Source organism: Camponotus floridanus, unplaced genomic scaffold (genome assembly GCF_003227725.1).
Source record: "Camponotus floridanus strain SB8 unplaced genomic scaffold, Cflo_v7.5 scaffold4, whole genome shotgun sequence".
Taxonomy (NCBI): domain Eukaryota; kingdom Metazoa; phylum Arthropoda; class Insecta; order Hymenoptera; family Formicidae; genus Camponotus; species Camponotus floridanus.
The window spans coordinates 2,952,023-2,979,163 of record NW_020229547.1 but is presented as its reverse complement, the minus strand read 5'-3'; the positions used below and the strand labels follow the sequence as shown (position 1 = coordinate 2,979,163).

Below are 27,141 nucleotides of genomic sequence, written 5' to 3'. Positions count from 1 at the left end.
AAAATTTCGCTCGATCTATATCTTGTTCCAAGATTTGCCTTAATTAATGTTAATTAACATAAATTTTATTACTAAGTTTGAAATATAAAATAACAAAATATTATCTAGAAAAATACTTTGTTATTTTGCGCACTCTGTTGTTGCTAATTATATTATACAATTTAGAAAAAAATTCCAGGGAAAAAGAGAGTTTTTAAATTTCAAAGAACTCCTACGAGAGAAGAGAGATAAAAACCAATGCATGTAAATGAGGGAAAAATGTATAAATTAAATTCTTAATAAGTAAATTAACCAAGTGGAGTCAAGAAAGTAGGTTCTTAATTGCCGAGAAACAAGAGTATTTAAAAGATTAATGTTGATTTTGTCATCTTTTTTTGCTATTTTTCCAAGTTATTTTCAAGACACGAGATATATCGTGTATTCTCCCCCTTCATAAAAAAAAATTATCAAAGTTTATCCCAGTTTTTCCCTCTTTTTATTACAAAAATTGTCCAAAACTTGTGACTAAACTAGTCTATATAATTGATCTGATCGATAAAGACCATCATGACACGCTAAAATATTAAAAAAAAAAAAAATAAATCACAACTCTCAATAATATGATATAATATAAATTTATAATAAAAAAATTTTTTATTTTAAAATAAAAAAATTTTTTATATTTCCCAAATTTATTTATATATTGTTTATTTATTTATCGTGGGTTTTAGCTTGTATTACAAATTTATATTACATCATATTAAAGAAGCGCATGTGGGCTCTCAATATTTTCTCTCTTTTTTGAAAGAGGAACGTGTCACTCTTTCTCTGTCTGCCGATATATACGGCGCACAAAACAACAACGATGATAGTAAATCTCCTGATGGAGTAACCATTTTGCAAATCGCGTTGTATGAATGCGAAATCACGGTATATGCATTAAAATGCTGGCAACGCACGGCGTTAATAGAATATTTTATACGTTCCTTCGCGCGCAAAAAGGTATAATCTTGTCTATTGTGATGTGTCAGGATTCGATCAAATCTCATACTTCATCTTTCGCTTCTTTTAATCTCCGCTCAATTTTTGCAAATTTTTTATGCTACGCCCATTTCGAAACTTCAATCTTCACGTCTGTATACGTTTGAATTTTTGAATTCTCATACATTTACGTTAAGAACGGGACGAAAAATCAAGCGGAAAGATCAATCATCGAAGGTCACCCCTTTTGATCCGCTCTATCCCAGTGTCGTGCTAAAAATACGGTACCCTTTAAACGCTTCTTCCGCTCTCATCGACTTATCGACTCCTCTACGGGAAACGAGCTGCCTCTAACGCGACCCATCATGCGAGTCTCGCGTGTGTAGAGCGTAGATCTCGGCGAAAACGAGGCCACGAGACCACCTTCTCCCTTCTCTCTTTCTTTCTAGATCGATGGTCGTAATTAGGATAGCCGAATCCGACGCAGAGAAGCATCGCTCGCCGCTAATCGCCAGAATCGGCGAGGATTCATAAAGAAGGCATCGCCGAACCACCCTGTGCAAACACGCGAGCGAGGTGCGCACGATAAGGAACCGGCAGCGTGTCATCGATCAAGGGGCGCGTAATCACACCACGTCACGACGGGGCAAATGTTCCCGACGAGCTTTCGCGAGATCCCGCCACCGAGCAGCAAACCCGAAAAGAAGCGCCGGCAGGAACGTGACGCCGGCACCCTCGTTGGCCCCCCGCTTCCGGTCGGCCGGTCGCCGTCGCGATGAAGTGAGCGATACCCGCCAGACCTGCCAACTTCCGTGACGATGCGTCGCGATTATTGGCCGCGCTCGCATCCAAACGCTTGAGAGGAAAAGAAGAAGAAGCGAAAACGATAGTGTTGAACGACGCGCGTCTCGCTTCATTCCTCCTCGTATCGATCGACCTCGAAAGGATCTCTTCGTTTCGACGAGAGATACCGGAAGCTGAAGTCGACGGAGAGTCTAGAGAGAGAAAGAGATAGAGAGAGAATAGCGTTAAAGGGAATAGATCGGGGTCGAGAGACAAGGCTACGAAAACGAGAACGAGGGTAACAATAGGATGGCGATGACGATACGATAGGCGGTAGTTAAACGATAACGATAAAGGTCGCGATAAAAGGAATAGTGCGCGTATAGCACATTGGTAGCCTCCGCGTATATAAATTATCCCCCGTATACACACAAGTATATATACGAGCGCACAAATATATACATACGAAGCAAACACTTGTAAATATTGCGAGATACGCATACACAACTAGAAATAAGCGCGCACGGGCGTGTCGATCGACAAGCAATAGCAGCAATAAAGGGAATATCGTTATACCCTGTCGCATCGGTGATCCTGTTTACACTGTTGTGTTCGAGAGGCTCGTTAATTGTTAAATCGTTGGACGAGTTGTTTGCCTATTTCACGAGGATCGCCGAAAAAGGTACATCGACGACAAGATGGCGTTCGCCGCGGCGAGGATGATCCTCAAAGACAAGCGCAGGAAAGCCAGCAAGGAAGACTTCGCACCGCGAAACCGGAGCAAGGTAAAAATTGCGCACGATTATGCACGTCAAAGTGAATTTTTCGTCATCATTCACGCGTGTCGAGTTCCCTTCGATCAAAGGGCGGCCAGAAATTTGTCTCTCACGATTTTGCGATTCACGCGCCGAGGGAAGTTTTAATCGAATTTTAATGATTTTTATCGCGCAGATATCGACAGAAAGTCGATTTGATTGACGTTGCGATCGGATTGTCAATCTAGAGGCTCGTCGTCTTTCAAAAGAGTTATTCTTTTTATTTAAAAAAAAATACAAATAGAATAAAACGAAAAAATGAATTAGTATGAATTATTTATGAGAAGAAAAAAAAAGAAGCGAATAATAACATGGAACGCCCAAATTGAAATAATATTAACATCATTATCATAAATTGTTAGGCTGGAATTATATGCTTGAATTACGACGACAGCTCCCCTTGAAACACATACGTGAGGGGAAACGACGTCGATGAATGCATAATATTGCCAACAATGGGTGGTTGATATCGTACGCGGATCACGCGAGACGTAAAGTAAACGAGAGTCGGCGTGTTTTTATAGGGCAATTAATTTCGCGAAACGATAGGCATGAGATATAGACAGTGAAACTTATCGCAGGCGTACTTTATTAAGCGTTTAACGAGGTTTCTTATATGAAGAAATTACGCGCGTGGAATTAATTATGAATTGTCGCGCACATATTTTCTGGTTAAAAACTACAGTACTATACAAGATATAATGAATATAATAAATGTTATCTCTTTAATTGCTTGGAAAAATTATACGCAGTTTTAATAACGTATTAAGCCACCGCGCATAAAAGGGAGTTATTTCGCGAATTCTTTCGTGTAAAGTATTTTTAACTGTTACAAATTATGATCGGAAAAGATACACTACGATACTATACGTTTAATATCGTTTTATGAAATAAATTATTATTAGAAAATTAGTATTATTTAGAATAAAAAAAAACTATTTTTTACACATATGTATTTACAACTCAATTAATGCTAAATTAAACTTGTGTTGAAGAAATTACACAAAATATTTTAAGGAAATGACTGACCATATACAGTTACAACAAGCACGTTCTATGTAAGAATTTTGAAAATATTATTTTAATTATAATCAAAAAAATTATTGAAAGTGCAAAAAGAAAAAAACCTAGTTAAAATATTTGTACAACGATTCTATATATGTATATATGAAACAAACGCAGATGCAAATAACACAGATATTTGTAGATTATAATCTTAATAGGTTGATGTTTTTTTTTATAACGATCAATATCATCGAAGAATCCCGACAGAGGGAACAGAAGATAAAAAAATAGAAATAAAATGTGCTTCAATTCTTCATTTTTCGCCCAAGACGTATACATCGATAACGTTTTGCTGGCCTGATGAACTTATTACAAACTAATTAGTTGAATAGAAAATTAAGTATAAATACGCGCGTAACTTATATTTCGCACGTGTACGCATAATTAATAACTCGTGCGCAATAAAGGAGAGGAAGAAAGTTTTTCAAACGACCGATAATACAACGATATCGACCCAAGTTTCACACAGACATATATACACGCACGCACACTATTTCAAAAGTTCATCAAAATTGCATAACTTGTTCTGTCAACATTTGAGACGTTTTTCCGATACGCGCTCGCTCACGTTTCCATTATTTCATGTATCCGCACATTATTGCCAAAAATATTTTTGGGATTTAATATTTCATTTCGAGTGTCACGCTGAAATAAAAAAAAAATTATTTCGTATAACGATATATTAATTACATTTTTATAAACACTTTATATATATAGTACTTCGCTCTCTTTTTATTTTCAATTTACACATATAAATGAATATTTGAAAATATAATATCTTGTTACAAAAAAGCAATTTAAATCCATCTTATTCAATAGTAAGAGTAAATATGCATTAATCTCAGTTAATAATATAATGTATTCTTATGATTTTTATTTTATGAAAAAATCAGAATTAACTCATGAATAGAAAAAACAATTTTCTGATTGTCAATTCTGATTTCGATTAACGCAAATATTAAACTTAGCAGTAGTGTATTTTAATTTAAACAAAATGCTTTCTCTTAATTCTACAATTTATGGATTCAATCCGGCAGATAGGATGAAATTGATTGACATATTTTCATGGTTGATATCATGAGAAATACGAGAATTGAGTCATTAAATGAATGCGGTGAGCGAATCGAGCTTTCTCTCGTTCAAGACCGTGAAACGACACCGTTGTGGAGCGAACGTAAAGTAGGTCCCGCGTTAACAAGTAGTAGTCGATCTCGATTTAACATGCGACGTAAGCCAAGCCGGGTGTGTCAGAAAGGAAACAGTTTCTGCCGAAACAACAAAAGAGAGGTCCGATCGATGCATCACACTTTGCTCGGTAAACCCGTCACGACTCGCCGACGTGACAGCTTCCCGATTTCACGGTCGCTCTTTTTCCCTCGTGATAGATAGACTGCACGCGAGAGAAAGAGAGAGAGAGACCGTCTATCGTCAAGTAAGTCAAACGTTACTTTAAAAGCAACTCTGTGTCCGATGATAGTTAACATGATAAATCTTTGTGCGATATTACGCAGATGCAGTCAATATATATGTATTAACTTTATAAATCAAGTACAAGTAATATTGAATGCTATTTCATTTCGAAATGGAATATAAGATTGCAGATAATTATTGTCCCATACGTTGCTTTGAAAAAAAATTTATTAACGAATACAATTTAATTTTTAGATAAAGTTTTTATAAAGATTATAAAGTTTTATTATAAAGTTTTTTTTTATTCATGTAGCGACATTTTTTTATTATACATTAAATTCGAATTTCTCGAGTGATTTGGAAACAGAGATTTAATATATCTCAGAAATCATGCGAGCTAAATAGCAATCCGTGTTAGAAAGCAGATAGTCTGATGAAATTACTATTACGTGATTTGTGTAATTTGACAATTCGATGTCGACTCAACATAACATTAAACTGAGGTCTCTTGATAAACATCATTATGTATGCAAAACAAGTAACACACGCCAGTAACTCACACTATGTTCTCAGTGTGCGACACTTCTAATGCTACATATTTGATGACACGTAAATTAATCGTGGGTAAAAACCGATACATTTTTTCCGTTATATATAATATTTTTGCATCTTTAAGCGCGCCAACACCAATTCTTTCCATTAATTTTATTTTGATGTAACGAGTTCTAAAAATAGTTTATAAATCGCTTATACAATGACGTAATTCCTTAAAACTTTTTTTTTCTTAATATTTTATATTCATTGTGTTTGACTGTTTTAATGTCATTGTGTCAAGGAAGTCGGTCGGTATCAGTGATAGATCTTAATTTGAACTTTACCATTCTCTTCCAGCTGGAAATAGATTTTTTGCCATACCAACTTACGTTGCATACTATATAAGAATTTCTCTGCCCACGCGTTGTTCGCATCTCAAGCGTGTAACTTGTATATTCTGACATTTGCGAAATGCATTGTCACTTACGTTCCTTCGTATAAATCGCCCTTGCGCACTGTCAATCCAACACATCGCGTCTATAGCGTTGTCAACGTTCTTGTATACGATACCTTTATCTATTCTTCCACCTAGTGGCGTGGTAATTGGTGACCTATACTGTACTTGTGTTTGCAGGCTCGCAGCGCCAGTACAAGTAGCTTTAGAAGCCTGAGCCAGGTACATACCAAGATAATATACATCCAGATCTATATACATATATATATATATATATATATATATATATACATATATAGTTGAGAAATTAGTTACTAGCTATTTAGCTAGATATCTAGTGAATCATTTACTGACTTACTCACTCATATTTTTTTTAGAAACATAGATACCATCGCTCCACACATACACATATGCGTAGAGGCGTAGAGCACGCGCATTTCGCTAAAACGTTGAGCGTAAAAATTTGCAAATTATTTCATTTAGAATAATACCTGGTCCGTTACTCTTGGTAGCCGTAATTGGATTGCGACGTCAGGAATGAAAAATCGTCCAATTCTTTTCCCGTGTCTTATTTATTCGCAGTGTAGCGCGAACAAAAGGCTTTGTATGCTTTGTGTAATTTCTCTCATTTTCCGACATGTCTTAATCCGACCGTGGCTGTGATGCGTGAGGAGAGTACATTCCTCGCGAATCTTAAATAAGAATCTCTTTTGCGAAGCTGCAACTTTTACCGCACAACAAAATAATAATAACATAATAACATAATAATAACAAAACAATAAGAATAATATTCAAAGCGGTCGATCCTCTATTTATAGTTTGCGTACAATCCGTTGGGAATCTCGAATTTAGGTCCCGCAATCCTTTCCACGAACGAAACGCTTGTGACGTGTCGTCTCTCGCGGCGTGTTTCCGATGATGTTTACGATAATAATGTAAAGGGCTCGAGCGTAATCTTGATTAGCATGCATGCCAATTACATCGCTTAACGGCGACACAACACTGGTCATTAATTGAAATTTGAATTGGTTGAGAATAAAAGTAGAGAGTAACCGCATGGCACGCACATGTCCATCTGCTGATAATTTTTGCTGATAACAGATGCGAACGCGTAGAAATGCATGCCTCGTATTTTTACGTAGCGTTCTTTCTTGTCGTCTTGTTTTCTCCTTCCGCAAAATTTCCGCAGGAAGAGAGAGAGAGAGAACGGAACTCTAGTAAGTATATCACGCGCGAAAGAGAGTCAGGTTGAAATAGATGACCGTAATTATGTCCCCAGAAATGTCCCTCGCGGGAAGGAAAAAGAGGACGGGAGGCAGAGGGGCTCGTTGGGGAAAAATTTGCGTTGTCTTCGTCTCGGCGCCCGATGACACGAATGTCGGATGCCATCTGCTAATGAGCGCGTTTATGCGACTCGGCCTTGTTAAAACCGCGACATTTTTTTTTCAAGCATATCTTCGTGCTCCACCGTTCTAATTATTCACCTCTTTTATCTCGATCAACGCGCTTTACATCGCGCTAATGTTTTATCACGCGCGCTTGACACGCTATGACTTTAATATTGCAGCAATCTCTTATGCGCAGTTGCATAATTTGGTCCCTTAGGGCCTATCCAGACAAACTTGCATAGGTGCATATGCATAACATAAGACCATATGGACCAATGAGCATCGAGTATTAAATCGCTATATTGACTTACATAACATAATACTCGATGCTCATTGGTCCATATGGTCTTATGTTATGCATATGCACCTATGCAAGTTTGTCTGGATAGGCCCTTAAACAAAGGTTGCGAATGACTCGGTGCTCATCGAATAAATAAGGAGTCGCTTATTTCAGAAGGAAAAATTATAAATCGACATTATCAACTTATTTCTATCAATCGTTAAAAATTATTTCAAAAATATGCAACTTGCAATCGTCTTTTCATCAAATCTTTAATTGATGAAGGATATCGTCGAAAGATTTTATTCCACATTACTCGCGTTTATTTTAAATATCTTGTATTACGAGTCTGAAATTTTACATATATTTCATACCATTATAAAGAAATTTAATATTTCTTTTTAGGATGGAAAAGGGGATAAATTTTTTTAATTGAAAAATGTGTGCGGAAACAAACAGAATATAATGAGCGTAAGTTTAAATGCGAGCGATGCAGGTTACATCGCCAAATTACCGAGTGCGAAATAATGGCGATCATTCACTTAATTATATCTATTGTTGTCACGAGTGGTACATTAGCTTAAAATTCAATAGCGTAAAGTTTTGCACGGATGCTTCCGCTTGCAATTCGTAAATACCGTAGGTCAAGGACTATTTTTCGAAGGGATGAATACGTGGGGAAAATCGTTACTCACTTTTTGCGAGTTCGAACATAAATTACTCCTGTACTTCTAAAGTGCATTTATGAAAGCAGAATGAGAAGAGCACGGAATAAAGGAGAAATCTTGGGGATTAATACTATAAAATTTAATGCGAAAATCTCTGCTATAGAAACTATTTAAAATATCGTGCTCATTAAATAACTTTTATGTCGCGAATAACCTTCTAAATTACTTTTATTTTTAATTTGAACGTAGCTATTGCAACGAAAGTAAATCGAGATTATCCGGAGAGTAATCATGCTCAGCCTTACCGATCAGATCTATCCTTTGAAATCAGGTCCTTCTCATTACAAAGATAGACATCTAGCAGAGATTTAAAAAGCATACGGTCTCTCGTGACTAACGCGTAAATTTGGCGCACCCTTAACACCCTTTGCCAGCGGAGATTAATACGTCCGTTAAACGAGAGATTGTCACGAAACGATTCTCGGGATATCAGAGACGAATTTGTTGGATATGGTCTAGAATCGAAGATAAAAATCGATGCCTTTGACCGCACTGCCCTCGCCAACCACTCTGAAGCGCGGCTACATTATTTAATTATTAATCACCCGGTTCTAGACCTTGCACGGGAAGTCAGTGACACGCTCCAAGGACGCATTGGTCCTCTACGTGTGCGATTATTTCTGCATATGACAAATTGGGCGAAGAATAAGTATCGTATACATTTTGCGATACTTATAATTCGATTAGTCATCCTGATCTGAAATTACAATTCGTTCTCATAAATCTTGTCATGTAGAGAAACTTTATTCGATCTAGAAAATCTAGGCCACATATATCCAGTGAAATTTTATAGATTCACATTTTAGTGCAAATTTTTTCCGATTATTTTTAAACGGGCATAAAGATTACAAGATTACAATTTGATTTTATTTCATCGTAATTATTATTTGTGTAATAATTTATTTGAACTGATTTTTATTATTAAAAATAAATGTTTATTATTGTTGCGATGAAAAATTATGGTTCAAAATTTATAAAAACAGATAGTTTGCAAAAACATTGTACATTGAATATTGAAGAGCTTTAATTGAGAATATAAAAAAAATTAATGGATTGGTTGCATTTTCGCAACAATAACACCATTGTTATCTGCTTGGTTTATGATGCTCCAGTGTCTCGCAAAGCATAGTCTTTCAAGGGCAACCGCAATCATTTCCAATTATTGATCTTTCGAAAGAGGTTTCCGGGTCTCGCTCGCAAACACTTCGGGCAAAACTTGAGTGGGTGAAATGGCCGAGACGGGAAATAACGCAGTATAATACTTTTACATGAAATTATGCGGCCAAAGAAGTGACAAAATTAAACCGAAAAATTCTGTATCAAATAGAATCATTTATGTAAATATTCGTGAGGATTTCCTCGTCAACTAATTGGGAAAAAATTTAATTTAAATATAATATATATTTAGAAAATTTTTTAAAACGTTTTTTGATTGTTTTGTGATTGAGATGTAAAGAGTGTCAAACATTGTCTTTAAATTGAATTGACAAAATTCAATTGAATATTATTACTGACTATTTATGTACGATTTTATGTTTTTAGGATAAAAGAAGGGAAGAAACAAATATTGTAACTTTTTTTATCGACACAACTATACTTTACTAATACATGAGAATAAAAAAAAATCACGTTAAGATTGTCACAAATAAAACTAGTAACTAGGTTGCCAACAAATCGAGAGATCCAGTTATAACTATATAAAAATTATTTAGTGCGTCCTCTTATCTACTTGTGCCAATACAATTACATTCAATTGTCAGTTGTAGCTTGATGGCGATATTCTACAATAGCAAATATATTATTTTGAATGAAAATACTGCATTTTTTATGCACGGAAAGACCTATTCTCTTTTAAAGATGTATATCTTCGTGACATAAACATCATGACACTAGTAACTTAAAAGGTATATTCTCTCGGCTATGAGAGATATGAATAAGATAAACTGTGTATCTCTCATGATATTTATTTGAGTACATTTTACGTATTCGTCCCTGCGGTATTGTTGTCACTCTTTTCGAGAAAATAATAATACAGTGAGATAAAGTCAGCCGCATTGCTGCGAAAGAATAAATGCATATACAGAACACGTAACGTTACCTAAAAAGGCAACGATCTAGATAAAGTTCCACACAACGTATACGCAGCACGCGAATTCGCTTTATGCAATTCTTTTTTCTTTGAAAAAAATAGACTAGCTATATCCTGTGGCCTAAAAAAAGTTTGACAAAGTCATTTTTCAAGTCTACAATAATGCTACTAAAACTCACATTCGCTGATGTGTATACAAGTGTTCTCGAGATCTCATCTAATTGGGTGCAGGATATCAAGATGACGGAAACAAGTTCGTGATGAATAGCTTTATAAGTACTCGTTAAAAACTTTTCGCCGTAGCAATTCGTTTCCATGAATTTTGCAGTATTTTAAAGACAATTATATTCGGATCGATGTTTATTGAAAATACTTATTTGCATAAATATTCGATAATATTGGAAATTTATTAACATGACCAATTGACGATTACAATCTAATAAAGATCAAAGACCAATTATTATCTATTGTTCTATCAACAACGTTGATATACATCTTGTTTCAAAATGTACTCGTGAAAAATTAAGCACAAATTAATTATAAAATTGATTGAAAAATTAAGCACAAATTAATTATAAAATTGACGATATATACATATATAAAAATTGGACATGCAATAATAATTTTTACACTCCGTACTTTCATATTTCTGTGCAAATAAACTAGTAATTACTCGTCTTTTATTTCCACAACGCTTAATATTTTTTATTAAATTTGCAGTTTTTATTAAATTACTTTCGCAATTTATTCTAAGCGTTTCTGGCACGTAACATAATTTCAATCTCCGCACACGTTGCAGAACTTTATGTACATCTAGATTAACGATAAGCAATCACGTCGTACCGGAAGTCTGTTTAGGACATCGGTCGGCTTTAATCAGAGGCCCTTGGTCGCGATATTCCGTAATGTAAAGCGCCCGCAGTTAGCGACCTAAATCCGCATTTCCGCGGTCGCAATTTAACACACATACGTAACCGGCACACTATGCCATAGTATAGACGATAAATGGGCACGATGCACGCGCGCTATCCGATCTAATCGACCGGACGAAAGTAAGTCATCCTCCCCCGCACCCCGTCCGCGGAACTTTCGTAAGCGCCCATTAGCGATCGTTATTAATTTTCTCCCGCGACGTACATACCTACTGTGAGCACACCCTTGAGAGAGATAGAGAGAGAGAGAGAGAGTGGAAAAAAATGAGCTTTTACAAGCACCGCTTTTACGCAGCAACGAGAGAGGTGGTCAAGTGGTTTCGAGCTTTAACAAATCGAGTGCCACTTGTCGCAAATTGTCGCGATATATTCTTTTTAGTTTTTGATTAAGAAGATGGGTACATCTCGGAATGACGTACACGCGGCTATACACGAAGATTGTAAAACGTCATGTAAGTCCGTGCGAAAGTCCAGCTCCAAGGAAAGTTTGAGAGTGCTCGTCTTAAACAGCAATTTGTTTTTAAAACTGACCATTTTGGCGATACAATTTATATACCGTGCCTCTAATACACATTTCGCGTGTGTACAATTATACACACATGATAAGTAATATAGATATAGCGCAAAGTTACATTGACTAGAAAAATGTCTATTATGTTTGTATAAATCTCACAGAAGTCAAATTGAACCAAATAGAAATATATCACTTTACTAACTGTTATTTACCTTTTTGAAATTATACACATTAATATTCGGCAAACTTTGAAAATAATCAACAAACAAATTATTTCATTAAAATGAAGATTTATTTGATTATTTTATTTCATTAAAACTTATATTAATATTCGTTATATTAATATTCGTTAAAAACGTTTACAGGATTATTTTATTAAAAATGTTTATTTAATTAAAATAACACGGAGATGTGCGTTGACTCCGGAGATAATTAAATTTTATATAAAGATTATCGATCATTTTATTTAAATAGTTTCGTTTTAAAATATTATTTGAAAGTTTTATTTTCCAGAATGATAAGAAATATAATTGAAAGAGCAATATAATTTTGATATTAATTAAAATATTAATTTAAATAATTAAAAATAATAAAAAGTTTTTGTTTGAAATATTTAAATTCTACAAATTGCATGGAGAGATAATTTCAAATTTTAAATGTTGTTTCAAATTATACAGCAAGGAAAATAATCAAAAGAAATTGTAAAATAAGCACGTCTTTATTTCCAAAATAGAATTATTTATTTAAAATTAATTTACGAAAACAATTATGTGATTCAACAAAACATAAGAACGAATCTAAGAGAAAAAATGTATGAAATGTTTAGAATGAAAATATAAACTCATGAAAATGATATTTTCAAATATTTTATTGTTTGTATATAACAGGAAAAATAATGACTTTGAATATCTAAAATTTCTAACGAGAAATATGTATATTTGAAATATCTATTTTCTCATCATGAAATTAAACATTTCAAATGAAATTTTAATTGACATACAACTGCATTATTATTATTATTGACCATTTGTATAATATACGAAAGAAAGAATTTTTATGTAAATATTTCTATATTTCCTATTTTATAAATATATTATTTATTTTATTCATTTCTGAGATGCATATTTTTATAACAACTGACCGAGTTGTGACTGAATCTCCCGGAAACGCACGCTTGCGCCTGAGATGCGGAAATGGTCGAAAGGATGAGAAAAAAAGTGTACGATACACACATGCACACACGGAATTACATGCGGGATTTTACGTGTGTGGGTGTATGTGTACCGGTAATTTGCATCATTAGAGATTTTTCCCCTCGATAAAGCATCGCCTGATTGCGTGCAATAAACGCGCAAGTGTCCCGTCAAATGATACGGGGGCTTCCGCATTTGTTTTGATATACTTTTGATACACGGCCGCGCGATCGATCCGTTCGTAGCGTCGCATGCGCAACGAACGATCGCGCTTAACGTACGCCCGGTCCGATCGATGTACCGACCATTTTCCACGTTTCCGTACGATTCTCTCGCGCGACAACGGTGGCCCCGGAATTATACAGACTGTTACATCCCAAAACGGGAGAATGTAACGGGAAGGGAGCGTCCGTAGCTATCCTCCCTGAGCTTTATGTGTTAACACTTGTTGGTACAAAAACTTAATTATTGACAAATAAAATAGTCACGGTATCGAAATGACGTTAATGCTCCTAATGTAAATTGCTCGTAGCGACGATTTTATATGAAAAAAATATAGTTGAACGTGTGGTTTAAAAATTGCTCGTACGAGGCTCGCGTAATTTTTAGGCGTGATTTTGAGACGGTTTAGTTTCATTCATATCTTGCTTCAGATAGAGAATAAGTTAATTTTATTGAAATTAATTCTTTAATACAACATATTTTATTTCTCTATTAAATATGAGTGATTTATATAGTTTTTCTTTTATAAATATATTTAAAAATATCTCATTTGAGATGCTGTATAAATTAGGATTATATCTAAATTTTATTTTAGGACTGTAAATTTTGTAAGAGTATAAAATATACTACTATAGATTCAATTAAGACAATCAATATAACTCTAAAGTGTCTGGCACAGAAATCTATATTGAGATATGACATTTTACATATATATTTTACATATACAATTTACATTATTTTATTATTAAGGATTTAAATCTAGCTTTATGTCTCAAAGGTATATTTGGCTTCACGGTCGTTGTTGGTGCATTACTGCTTTATTTATAAGGAATGTGCTATTAGTCGTATATTATAATTCGATTTATTTTGATCATGTATGGTTACATATTTTACATATTTATATTATCATATTATCATAGAATAGATCATACAAATCTAGAATTAGTCTATGAATGAGAAAGTGTCTATTTATAATAAATTATTTTTCACTTTTCGCTTACTCTATTTCGATGGCTTGCTATACTTACTTTATATACTAGAGAATGCATTTTGACAATTATGCAAATTATCTGCGCTAGTATAGTATAAACACGTTGCTATGAATTGATTGTAATAAATAAATTGAAAAATAAGTGATATAATTTTAAAAATATATCTTGCAATATTTTTAATTCCAAAAATTTCTACTTTGGCGAACAAAATTATTCCGTAGTATGAATTTATGTTAAAATAATAAAATATGTTTAAAATATATCTGAGAATGGGGGGAAGCTGTCTGTACAGGTGATCTACAAACGATGTCTCGAAAACGTAAGTATATCGAGAACGATTTGCAGTAGAACGTGACGATAGAATCTCCGTAGAATTATTGTAAGCTTGAAACACATCTCGAATTAAATTATACTCTCGCGCGATGCGTAATTCATGTGCACGGGTCATAGACTCCGTCAAGATCACACCGGATAGATCTATAATTATCTCGTCGGCATTCGCCCACGCAAAGTACATGCAGTTCTTCAGTCAATTATTAATTGAAAGGTTATTTTTAGACCGTCTAATACCAAACATTGATAGTCGTACGACTCGAGTCTTGATTTAAACGAATTCTCTTCTTATTAGCAGAATGGTCAACAAACTCTCCGCATCTCGTTAAAACACGCGATTCTATTCACAGAATCTATTTTTTCCATTTTTCGAGCAGTCTATAGATCTCCACCCACGAGACATAGACGTAGATTAACGTTTAATCAAATTTAACGTGTGCCAAGTCGACGCGATGATTTTGAATAATCTAAAATAAATATTAATTATAATAATATCTAAAATAAAAGTATTAATTATAATAATAGTATAAATATATAAAAATAGCATGAAACGTGATGTATAAAAGATTTAGGTGTATCGAATTTTACTGTCAATTATTATACATATGTTTTTGGAAATATTAAAAATATATGAAAATTACGATAATAATTTTAATTATAAATTTCAAATAAAATTGCTATTTGACAGAAATGTTACAGTTATCAATAAATTGTTGGTTTGCAAAATTTTTAAATGTAGCAAATAGAAAGAGATAAAAAAATAAACTTTGGAATATTATGCATCATAAATATGATAATATTCTGTCTTCATTTTTTGAAACTTATTTTTTTCGAGAAAATCCACCGTATATTAACGACTAATAGAGATCTTGTCTCTTGGACTGTAGGCACGCAACAAACCGGCGGATGGCGTGGGTCATGTAAATCAAAAAGGTGCTTCCGGTCAGAAGGCGCCGGCGGCTGGTCAAAAGGTCGCACCAGGCACTAAGGGCGCGGCGAAGCCAGCCCAGAAGCCGTCAGCTCAGAAAGGCCAAGTGAAAGTGACACCCAAAGCGGCCTCCGTAAAGACCGGCAAGAACAAGAAGAAGGGGCAGCGGCAACAGTACGATCTCATCGTTACCATCAATCTGGTGAGAGAATTTTATTTTATTTTTGAAATTCTTTTCTAATTCATGCTCTAGTTCCTTCTGATTATTATAACCCTTACAAAGAAATCTCGCGAATTGAAAAATTCTAATTTTGATGAAATTTTATACATGCGAGGGAGAGATAAATAGACTTAGATAGATGACTTTAGAAATTGTGATCCAAAAACGATTCAAAAATTCTTGAAAAAAATTATTTTATTAATTAAATAAAAATATTCTTACCATTTGATTTTTATGTAAAACATTTTTTGATATCTTGAATAATTTTGAAAAAATCGATAGAATTATATATTATTATTATATATATTATAAATGACTAAAATTAGCTAATCTCTCTTTCTTTCTCTCGTACTTGATATTTCTATTTAGGTTGATTTTAATATCGAAATATCCGAGAAAATCCCTTTCATTTTATTTTTAATAATAAAACTTCCGACGAGAGATTTTTTGGAGATAATTTTTAAGGAAAATCCCAAGTGTCACTTGTGAAATATGAAATGATCGGCAATATGGTAATTAAACAGATTAAAAAGTTCCCTGATAAAGTCTACTGGATTTAAACGAAAAAGTTTAATTATTTATATAATCGCAGAAATTTTCAATTTATGAAAACAACTCTCTTTACAATTGGTTTTAATTTTTAAAAAGTCAATATTTTATTTAAGAAATCAAATCAATCGAAAAAATAACCAATTAATTTTACGCGTTTTTATATGATATCGATAAGAACTAAACATAGGAAATCGTGAACTGGAAAAGTCTAATTTTAATGAAATTTTATACATATATAGAGAGGACATATATAATCTGTTTAATTATCATATTGCCGATCATTTCATATTTCACAAGTGACACTTGGGATTTTCTCTAAAAATTATCTTCAAGAAATCTCTCGACAAAAGTTTCATTATTAAAAATAAAATGAAGGAGATTTTCTCGGATATCTCGATATTAAAATCAACCTAAATAGAAATATCAAGTACGAGAAAAAGAAAGAGAGAGATTAGCTAATTTTAGTCATTTGTCCGCATTTTAAGGCCATTCACATTATTTTCCTAGACGATTTGCGTGAGAACGCCTAATTATATTTCTGTTCTTGGAAGCGAACGCAATTATCGATCGAATCATGATACGAATCGTCTTTGTCAAGTTAGCGTGCTCTTCGCGTAATGCGTGCACATTAGTAATAAATATGATCTGACCCAGTTGAATACGCGATGAGCGATCGATAAGTTACTCTTATTCGGTTAATATATACGTCGTATAGTCAAGTCGTATAATCAAGATACACCGAAGAAAAATAAACATTTCGTCTAATTCGACGTAATTAGAGACGGTTCCTCGATCACATTTATTTTAGGATTACATCTCTGAACGAGATTCTTGGCAGCCTCGTATATGTCTATTTAATGTCCATTCATAAGATATATTTTTATAGCAGTATATATAGTATTATATCTTTCTAGTAGTATATAATAATTTTATTTTTGCTGACAGAGTTAAATTTTGAAAATATTCAGATAATCGTACATCTAATTTTTTATTGATTCTTGATTAAATTTTTTATATTTTTTACTATGAATTTTACATTTTATTTTTATTACTTTCGTCAAGTCGATTTGTAAAATATTCGAATATACATATTTATGTATATTTTATATATGATGTGTTCAACAAACGCGAAAAATATAAATATGAATTTTGAAATATTAAAGAAATTTCTCTCTCTCTCTCTCGAATTGTGAGAAGGATATATTTCATATAATTAAAAGTATATATTTTGATTAAAAGATAACATAGGATGATTTTCGAAAGTTTTTGTTTTCATCGTCACCAACCAGCGAACGTGACATAAGCGAGCAAAGTATCTGTTTATGTGCGACGTCGGTGGAGGGGAAAATGGTCACCTGGCGTCCGATAGTCCGATAGAGGGGACCTGGTAGTTAAAAACAGACTAAGGTTGCCAAAGTCTCGAACATATACGAGACTTTGTCATCGAGCGAACGTCGTTTGCGTCCGAGTGTTCGAGAGTTGTGGCAGCTAGTCTTCGTCTTTTTCCCGAACTTCGCGCGTAAAGTAACGTGTGCGACGAGGAAGAAAGCGAAGTCGACGGCACGTTCACCGGGGGATCCAAGAGTACATGTATACTTTACGGAAAGCGTGAAGATCCACATACTTTGAAGCTATTCTATTTACTATACGTCGCACGTCGGCTATTTTTAGTCACATTCGCGTGCAATATTACATTTTCGAATAGTGTCGTCCGTGTGATTACCATGGAATTTCGCTTGATCCAGCATCTTCGACGTTTCATTTAGCCGAGGAAACGACGAGCTTAAAATCACTTGGTCTTTCCAAAATATCCTCTTCGATCTTATTCATTCGGGTAAAAGTAATCGTGAGATCGATGACGACGACGAGAAGCTGAAGGAATCCTTCTCTTTCTTATTCGGCACCAGCAATGACCTTGGGAGAGCTCGTAGTCGATAAATATTAGTTGGACTTCCCGAGCAGCTTCCAACGGATTTATCGCGCCGCGAATGTATGTCGATTTCCTTCCCTAGAGAGAGAGAGAGAGAGAGAGAGAAAGAGAGCGCATAAAAGTGCGGTTTTCTGTTTTCTTTCTTTTTTACGGATCGACGGAAACGTCGTGCGTTCATAATGGAAACGAGATGTCGATACGACGATAACGAGACGCAAACACGTCAACTCGAAATCTCAAGTTAATATATCTCGCCGTAAATCTCATTGTACACCCCTCTCCTTCCGGCATACGTCGCCCGACGTGACAACAATAGATCATGGCGGAAACAGAAAAGAGATACTCGCACGCCTACGGACAACTGCGTAGATTGACTAGCACGATAGATTGTCAAATTAGGCAGATGAGTGTAAGTGGAAAAAAAATATTTCTTTGAAGAGAATAAGAATTTGTAAAAAGATTTCGATTTACAGAAATCGCGAGGTCATCTCGATTAATACGACAGATTGATTATCAAATTATTGAGTGTAAATAAAAAAAAAATACGTATAAATTTCCTTGGATAGTAAATCAGATTTAAATGTATGTGATGTAGTGAAGAAAGATTTCAATTTGCAAAAATCGTGAAACTATTTCGACTAGCATGATAAATTGTCAAATTAGACAATTGAATGGAGAAAATATAATTTCTTTGGATAGGATTCAGATTTAAACATGAGAAGGAAAGATTTCGAAATTACGAAGCCATCTCAATGAGATGGAATGCGTCGTTTCGTCACAAGATTTACTACGACATTTGTATGTGTGCGACACTTTATTATTAATAATTCATTACACATGACCTCCCGTCGCGAGCGCGTCGGAGTTTCGAACGTCTCGGGCATTTTGCCAAAAATTTGCTTCGGTATCTTCCCTGTATATTTTGTACGAGAAAGAGCAGATAGTAGTTATAGAGCAAGGTCGTTCGCCAACAGGAGACGAGTTCTTTAGACACCGCTTGGCGTCTTTACTATGTAAACTATGTATATTATGTAAACGTAACTTGAAGAACGGGTGGAATTGCACTATGTGTGTACGAAATGAGTTTGTTTTTTTCTCTGTTTCAGTCCGAGTATGGACTCACAGAAGATCAGGTGGCAGGTGAGTTAACACGATTATATAGATAATTTATTAATCATAATTAGCTAGATTATAAAAGTTAATTGCAATAAGTAATAATCATATCCGATTTTAAGATTACTACAATTTTCTAAAATTTTTATTCTTTAACAAGATACTCTTAATAATAATTAAGTTTGAAAATTAATATCTTTTTTTCTAAATTATTGTATCTATACATTAATTTTATTATCTATTTATTTATTTTATTAATGAAAAAGTAATAAAAATTATTGCGTGAATATCATAGAGATAATCATTATGGACTGTGGTACAAGTATCTGCCAATTGGCAGCCGTTTCTCCTATTTTTCTATTATATGAATGCGGAATCAGTGAAATTAAAAGTGTCAAAGATAATTTCGAAGATAGGATAATAATAAACTCGACGATCTCGAGAGAGACATAACGATATTTGTTTTATTGAAAAATAATCGAAACGAATAAAGTCTCATGAAATATGAATATTTGATGTATAATTCATGCATATCATAATAATGATATTATCATGACACACTATGTTATCGATTATGTTTAACTTGCAATTTAATTTTTTGCAAATGCTCGTATTTCTTTCTAGTTATAATCTTAGCCATATGGTAATATGTTAAATAAAAGAGATATAAAAAAATGCTAAACTTGACAGATTAATCCATTTTCATTGATAATTATACTTTCATATATTTAATTATTATTTTATAATTATATATTTTGATAATTATATATTTTCATTGATAATTCATTGATAATGTACTTTTTTATTTAATTATAAAATAATTAAGATAATAATTAAAGGAAGAATCTGTCGCGCGTAAACAATTTTTTTAATTATTATGTACAATTATTATCATCTACCAAACTGCATGTAAAACGATTTATAGCGAAATTAATTCAAAATTAATTTCGAGATTAATTCAAAATTAATCATTCAAATGCGTTGTAATTAATAGAAATAATAGATTATATCATAGTAATAGCAATACAGCACATTTGCAAAACATCAAGATTAGTAATTAGCAATTACTCGGCACGTAATAAGATGCAAATTTCCTTCAATCAATAATGCAATTAACAATAACTATGTTTCGAGTACAGTAACGAGATATCAGCGAGATAACAGCAAAGTTGTATTATTTCAGAATTCAAAGAGGCATTCATGCTTTTCGACAAAGACGAGGACGGTACGATTACGATGGCGGAATTAGGGGTTGTCATGCGATCTCTCGGTCAAAGACCGTCGGGTGAGTCGCTCAAAAGTTCGAATACATCTCGGGTGCGTTTTGCAAATCCCCGGAATGACGCTGAAACGCGCGCTTCCTTTTCAGAGACGGAATTACGCGACATGGTGAATGAGGTGGATCAAGACGGGAACGGTACCATTGAGTTTAACGAATTCCTGCAAATGATGTCGAAGAAGATGAAGGGTGCCGATGGGGAAGACGAACTTCGCGAAGCGTTCCGGTAACGAGCTCTTCCTCGATTGTCATTGCGTCGCATTGAAAGAACGTTTCGGAGTGGAAAATTGTGCTCTTAAAATATAGATAAGTGCCAACGCGGTACAACTTTGTAAGTTTTCTCTCGTTTCAGAGTGTTTGACAAGAATAACGATGGATTAATCTCCTCCAAGGAACTCCGACATGTAATGACGAATCTCGGTGAGAAGCTGTCCGAGGAGGAAGTCGACGACATGATTAAGGAGGCGGATCTAGACGGCGATGGAATGGTCAATTACGAAGGTAATGCAGTTTCGTAATTGCGTTAATATAATATTTGGAGATAGTTCTCTGAGCGACATCCAGAAGACGAATCTTCTCGCTTTTGGCAGACTCGAGAATTTGAACTTTTCGCAGTACATGAAAGAAATATGTAACTTTCTCAGAGAGTACAAGTACGTTTCCCTCCGATACCTTGATCGGAATACACTCTCTCTAATTATTCCTTTTCTTCGTCATGCGGTGATATAAATTCTGCACAGAGGTGGTGAAACGTTAATGCAAATCGATTGCTCTGTTTACGATCCTGGAATCGATCCCGCTCGCAAAAGTATCCTGTCAACTATAATTGTGGGTATGTTTTAGAATTCGTGACGATCTTAACGTCGAAAAATTAGTTCGGGGATCGAGGGAAAGTTAACTCGCACAGAGATACCAGAGGATCTCCAACGGAGGAAGGATAAACGGATCCGCCGCCCAAGTTCCTCGACTTTCCGGGATCGGGACGAAAGGTCGTTTCACGCTCCGTAAAGCTGCAGAAATTCAAGATGCCGACGAGAGGAGAACATTCAAAACTTCGATCCAGTCGATCAACCAGCCATGATGTGCGATCGCGATGTGAAATCGCGGAAAACGCGAAAGAATTGCGAGAGAAGGCGCACCGATGTTACGATATACAGCTTTAACGAATAAGTGTCGAAGGTTCCGAGCGTAAGTAGCGTCAGTAGAAAACTTGAAAGTCCTTGAATCATCTTCGGAAGATTACGCGTGAATAATTATCGCGAATTGCGCCTTTGACTTTGGCCGAAAAATTAAGGAGGAGAGAGACTTACTTCCGTGAAATTGCACATACGCATTATATGAGACACACACACGGACACACCTCGCGCTCCTTCGGACTAATCTTAGACGAGTATGTGAACTCTAGGCACATATAACGATAACGTATTGTTATACAATAACTAAAGGAGTTATATGTCAAAATGAGAAAACGAGGGGGAAGAGGGGAGGGAGGGGGGAAGGGGCGACCTGCCGTCACCCGGAACAATCAACCGAGCTTCGTTTAGATTATTACGTACCCCTAATCTTTATCTCTCCCTTTACGAAGCGATTTAGGAATTAACTAGCTTTCCACGCCCCCTTGAACGGTCTTGCGAGAAAGTCCCGGAGTATACTAGTATACTAGTATATATATACACGATATGTTTACATAATACATATATATAAATACATATTATTATTATACGATATCTGTTTTGCGTTGCGCGTTTCCTTGAAACGCAACGCTCATGAAAGGTACTTCGTACTTCGAGTGTTTTTACCGCTTGTATTACACGCAGACGTGCGTAATCCAACGTAGAGATACACACATACACACAAATATGTCATTTGATCATCGTTTCTTCGTTTAGATCCTTAGTAATTTTAGAACGGGCACGCCGAGCATGCTAACGAATAATTAACTCTTCTGCTTTGACACGTAGCGTGAATATGTTCCCGTCGATTATCGTGATACCGCGTTCTGTAATCGATGATGAGTGCCCTGGTTGAAAAAGTGCTTCGGAAGCTAAGCTAGATGTATTTAAATAAAAATTATTACGGTAAAATCTCGTGAAGGAATAGTTTACTATCTGTCTACGAGGTTGGAGAAAGTGTCCGAAAGTGTCCTTGATTATTGATGGGTTACTTGAAGGAGAGTAATTTAACAAGTCATTCGGATTTATCCAAAAATCCATCGGTCATAAATTAGATGGAATTAATGTTGCGGCAATTCTGACAATCGCTAATTACATCCTCGATGACTATACTTGCCATTAGTGGCAACATGATTATTGGCAGGTATCTATAGTCAAAGAGTATGTGGCGGTAAGGTTTTTGATATAAAGAGAAAAAGAAAGTCTACGGGAACAATTCAACCAGGGTAATTAACGCGAACGTTTGTTCCTTCGTTCTTCATTCGTGACGTAATGGCAAAAAAGAAAGATAACTTTTGCCAACGATGCAAAAGAACGAAAAGGATGTGGCAAACAGTTGTCACACAATCAGTCTCACTCGCCGCAATGTCAGCGGTCCCGAATCACAGAACCGTGTATACACGCATTATGTTACACGTACGTACCTTTGCATAGAGACATGTTGTAAGAAAAAAAAACATCACGAATCCTGCGCGTTAGCACACACACACGCGACATAGATGGTAGTACGTAGTACTTAGACTTAGCGACTATAATAACAGGAAAAAAAAAAGAAGCGACCGCACAAGAATAAAATGGCCGAGCTGTGGATTATTGTATACATATACGTGATGATGTGTTGCTATCACAAGAAAGAAAAATAACACGTGAAGAGAATACGTAGGGAGGTAATTATATATACACGTATACTTAATGCATTGTACATATGTCCTCTCTCCGTCACCCGCGCTCCATACACATACACACGCACGTACGCACGCATGCACGCGCGCGCAAGTCCCCGGTTCGATACGAAGCGGAAACTAAAGATATGTATTGGGGTAGCGCGTGAGACGCGAGGATGGACGGAGAGATCGAAGTAACGAGAGTAAAAGCACGCGAAAGCGCATCTCCTGCGTACTATCAATCGGAGTAATTCTGTCCCATTTCTTGCACGCGTAATATTTTATTATAGATATTATGTATAATTTTGTTATCGCTTGTTCGTACACGTTTGTACTTGATTTTTTTGTGCAATGTGTTTATCGAGTTGTAAATATTGATCATTGTTTGTGAACATTTATATAAAATTAGATTTTAGATAAAACGATGTGGATGTGTATTCGTCATAAGTGTATTAAATAATGTTTAGTAATATAAATCAATGTTTGTTTGAAGAAATTATTTGAATATATATGAAAGTAATTTATTAGTTTCTCTTCGAGATATTTAATCAATTTTCTATAAGTGTTCACAAAATGATCGTTTATATCCCATTATATATATAGCTGAAAAGAGCATTTAAATTGATAAAATACGATAAATGGTAGAGGACGTTTACATTAGTTATTTTTACAATCTAACTGCAATGTTACATAATTACAATTCATTTAGATTGCTTTTGTATAAAAGTGTATGAAAAATATCAGCAAAATATGATACAAATTTAAGGAAGAAAAATAATTAGAATAATTGTTTTAGAAATTTCTACTTACATATTCACATATTATTGTAAAATAACATCGATTAACGTAATGAAACGTATGTGAAGCAGTAATATTTTTATTTCCAACGAGAATATAAATTCGTGCAAATTTTTTCATTTTCAAGCTTGCTCCAAATCCACGAAATGTTCCTCTTCTGGTTCGAGCGTGACTTTTTCGCACATTAATCTGCATTTGGCTTTCGTAATTTTATTTTTTATTTACATTTGTCATTTTTTCGAACCGTTTGAATTTGAATGCCGTGTCGTAAAAGTTGGAAGGCCATTTATCCCGATTGACTGTACGTATATGCGCTACGAAGGGTAAAACGAAGGAGAGAGAGAGATAGAAAGGTCTTTTATATAAGATATTGGGTGAAATCGCGCGTGTTTCGAGATCCGAGCAACTCGATCACTTTTCTTTCCAAGTACGAGCAAGATGTGAGAGACAGTTGAGACTTGAAACGCTCGTCGGACGAAACGTAGTAATTTGCAGGTGCACAGAGATAGACAATAATTCTGTTGCTCTTTAATCTGATTAATCGACAATTGACGACATTTGACGACGAGGTTATCAGATTACTGAATCCGGACTTCATCTTGAATGGGATGGCACAATAACGATGAGAGTTCAGAATCATCGCGAGAATGCTCCTGATCTGTTATAAGTAATTACTTGTACATAAGACGCGTAACGCACGATCAACGCATCGCACATTACTTTCGCAGGCGAAAGCTGTGATCTTTGATAGAACGATTGATTTTTCGAATGAAACCAGAATGGACAGTCTTTGCTGCGAAAATAGTCCAAGTCAAATTTTGGAGTACGATCCATTTAGATAAGAGATATACATAGGTTCGATGAATAACGAATCGATATAATGTACCTGTCTTAAAATCTCTTCAGAATTTGACTTACATTATTTTCAGCACGTATCGCACCTCCGAGAAATAGAATACTGCCACGATGCCCATTGATAAAGACTCATTTTTTTCGGCGCTTGAAATTAAATTGATTTGCAAAAGAAAGTTTTAATAAATTATATAGAGGATAAATTGATAACATTAATCAATAAAAAAATGATATATTATTTTTGATAATGCCTAACAGATCTATATATTTTTAATCAATTCGATGAATTATGACACCGATCTCGAAAACTTGGAAACTACTTGACTTCTATGGCAGTCTTCTCCCAATGGTGCATTATAATTGCATTATAATCAAGTACGCTAAAGGATACAGAAAAACAAAAAAAAAACAATACCCATGTAACAGTAACGTTGAATTCGTTCACGACACGTATACAAAAATAAAGTGCACTAAACTTGCACTTGGAGACGCTACAACGCATACAAGTAAAGTCGAAGAGATAGTCGTGGTTTTTGACAATAATATATTTTTTTAACGCTTATATTCTCAGAGGGAGATGTCCCATCACGTGATGTCTTTCTTTCGAATAAGCACCGAATAGCACTATGTTGATTATGCTTTTTTAACTTACCGATGCTCGAGATGATCGATTACGCTACTCGTCGGCGTTCGTAACGCTCTTCTCGATCGTGCTCTCGATTAACATATGCGAACGACTCGAAACACCGCGACCTGGATTAAGTTAAGCGCGTAAACGAATCAGAGCACGGCAAATGGCGGTAGATAAGGAGGAAAACTAAGCGGCTTGATAAATACGTCACAAATAGTAATGTATAACGTCCTAACGACAATATTTTTAATGGTTTAACTGAGAGAATTCACCGAAGGAGAGCAGATATATACGCTGATCCGCCAGTTACAAAAAAAAAAAAAATACACGCATCAAGTATATCACAAAAGGATGATATATCTATGTCTCCGATGACAATGATAAGCTGCTGCACGTCGACGGCACGTGTCGCTAATCTGTTGTTGCAGCGTCACGCACTTAGATTTAGTACTGTTTGTTCGCATCTCTCCCTTTTAAAAAAGATTACTGTTGATAGTTCTTCTTGAATAATTATATTTGTGATTGATGCAAGAGATTGTCAGAAGAAGCGATTAAGTTAATGCGAAGTAAAATGAAAAATGACGTTATATTATGGTTCTTAAGCGTCAGTTTAGAATTTAATAATCTGACTGTTCTTTTATGAAAGGGAAAGAAGCTCTCTCTCCCCGCTTCTTTTTATAATATTAATATTATACTAATCGCGAATGAGTATGATGCGTACGGATTAAAAAGCAAAAAATAATTAACAAGCTAATAGATTAAATTTGACGAAAAAAGTTCGTGATATTTTAAGAATAATTCTAAGCATCTGTTAAAATTTAAATTTGCTTACGTTGAATTTTACGAGACACTTTTGCGTTTGTATCATTTTTCTTTCTTTTCTTTTTCTTTGTAATATCGAAATTGTGTGACGCGCGCAGGTATAAGTACAAAAGCACAGTTGACGTGAACATGCAGTGAGTTTCTATATCATATGCATAATGATAAGAAGAATGAGTCGATAATACGATAGAACGTGAGAATCGTGTTTATACGCAAAATGTAATGTATGGCTTTTTAAATCTTAATTAATATTAAATTCACTTTATGTTGATTAAAACGATGAGGACTCTAACTCTTTCAAGGACAAAAAAAATGAATATTTAAACATATTGGCAAGAGGAAAAACGTTGTTACGATCACTTTAATCACTTTAATCACTTTTGATCGATATAAAAACTGCTGATGACGATTCCTATATTGTATCATCTGTTGCACAATGCCAATTGTTATTATTACACAATATTAATACATAAACTGTTTCTATCACA

General features: G+C 34.7%; 1 protein-coding gene across 4 annotated transcripts in view; it reads left to right on the top strand.

The window, feature by feature from the left end:
* Positions 1-23,041, top strand: part of LOC105251772 (neo-calmodulin) — a 44,039-nt gene extending 20,998 nt beyond the window's left edge. Inside the window, exons 2-9 of one of the 4 annotated variants that reach the window (XM_011258777.3) lie at positions 1,410-2,528; positions 6,202-6,243; positions 15,580-15,822; positions 19,429-19,462; positions 20,619-20,720; positions 20,805-20,940; positions 21,067-21,215; positions 21,558-23,041. In XM_011258777.3, the coding sequence (XP_011257079.1) occupies positions 2,442-2,528; positions 6,202-6,243; positions 15,580-15,822; positions 19,429-19,462; positions 20,619-20,720; positions 20,805-20,940; positions 21,067-21,215; positions 21,558-21,589 (825 nt within the window). In that variant the 5' untranslated portion in view covers positions 1,410-2,441 and the 3' untranslated portion in view covers positions 21,590-23,041. Of the gene's footprint in view, positions 1-1,409; positions 2,529-6,201; positions 6,244-15,579; positions 15,823-17,809; positions 18,732-19,428; positions 19,463-20,618; positions 20,721-20,804; positions 20,941-21,066; positions 21,216-21,557 lie in introns of those variants that run through there. The other 3 variants (XM_011258778.3, XM_011258779.3, XM_011258780.3) reach the window with 3 other exon arrangements.
* The last annotated feature ends 4,100 nt before the right edge of the window (positions 23,042-27,141 follow it).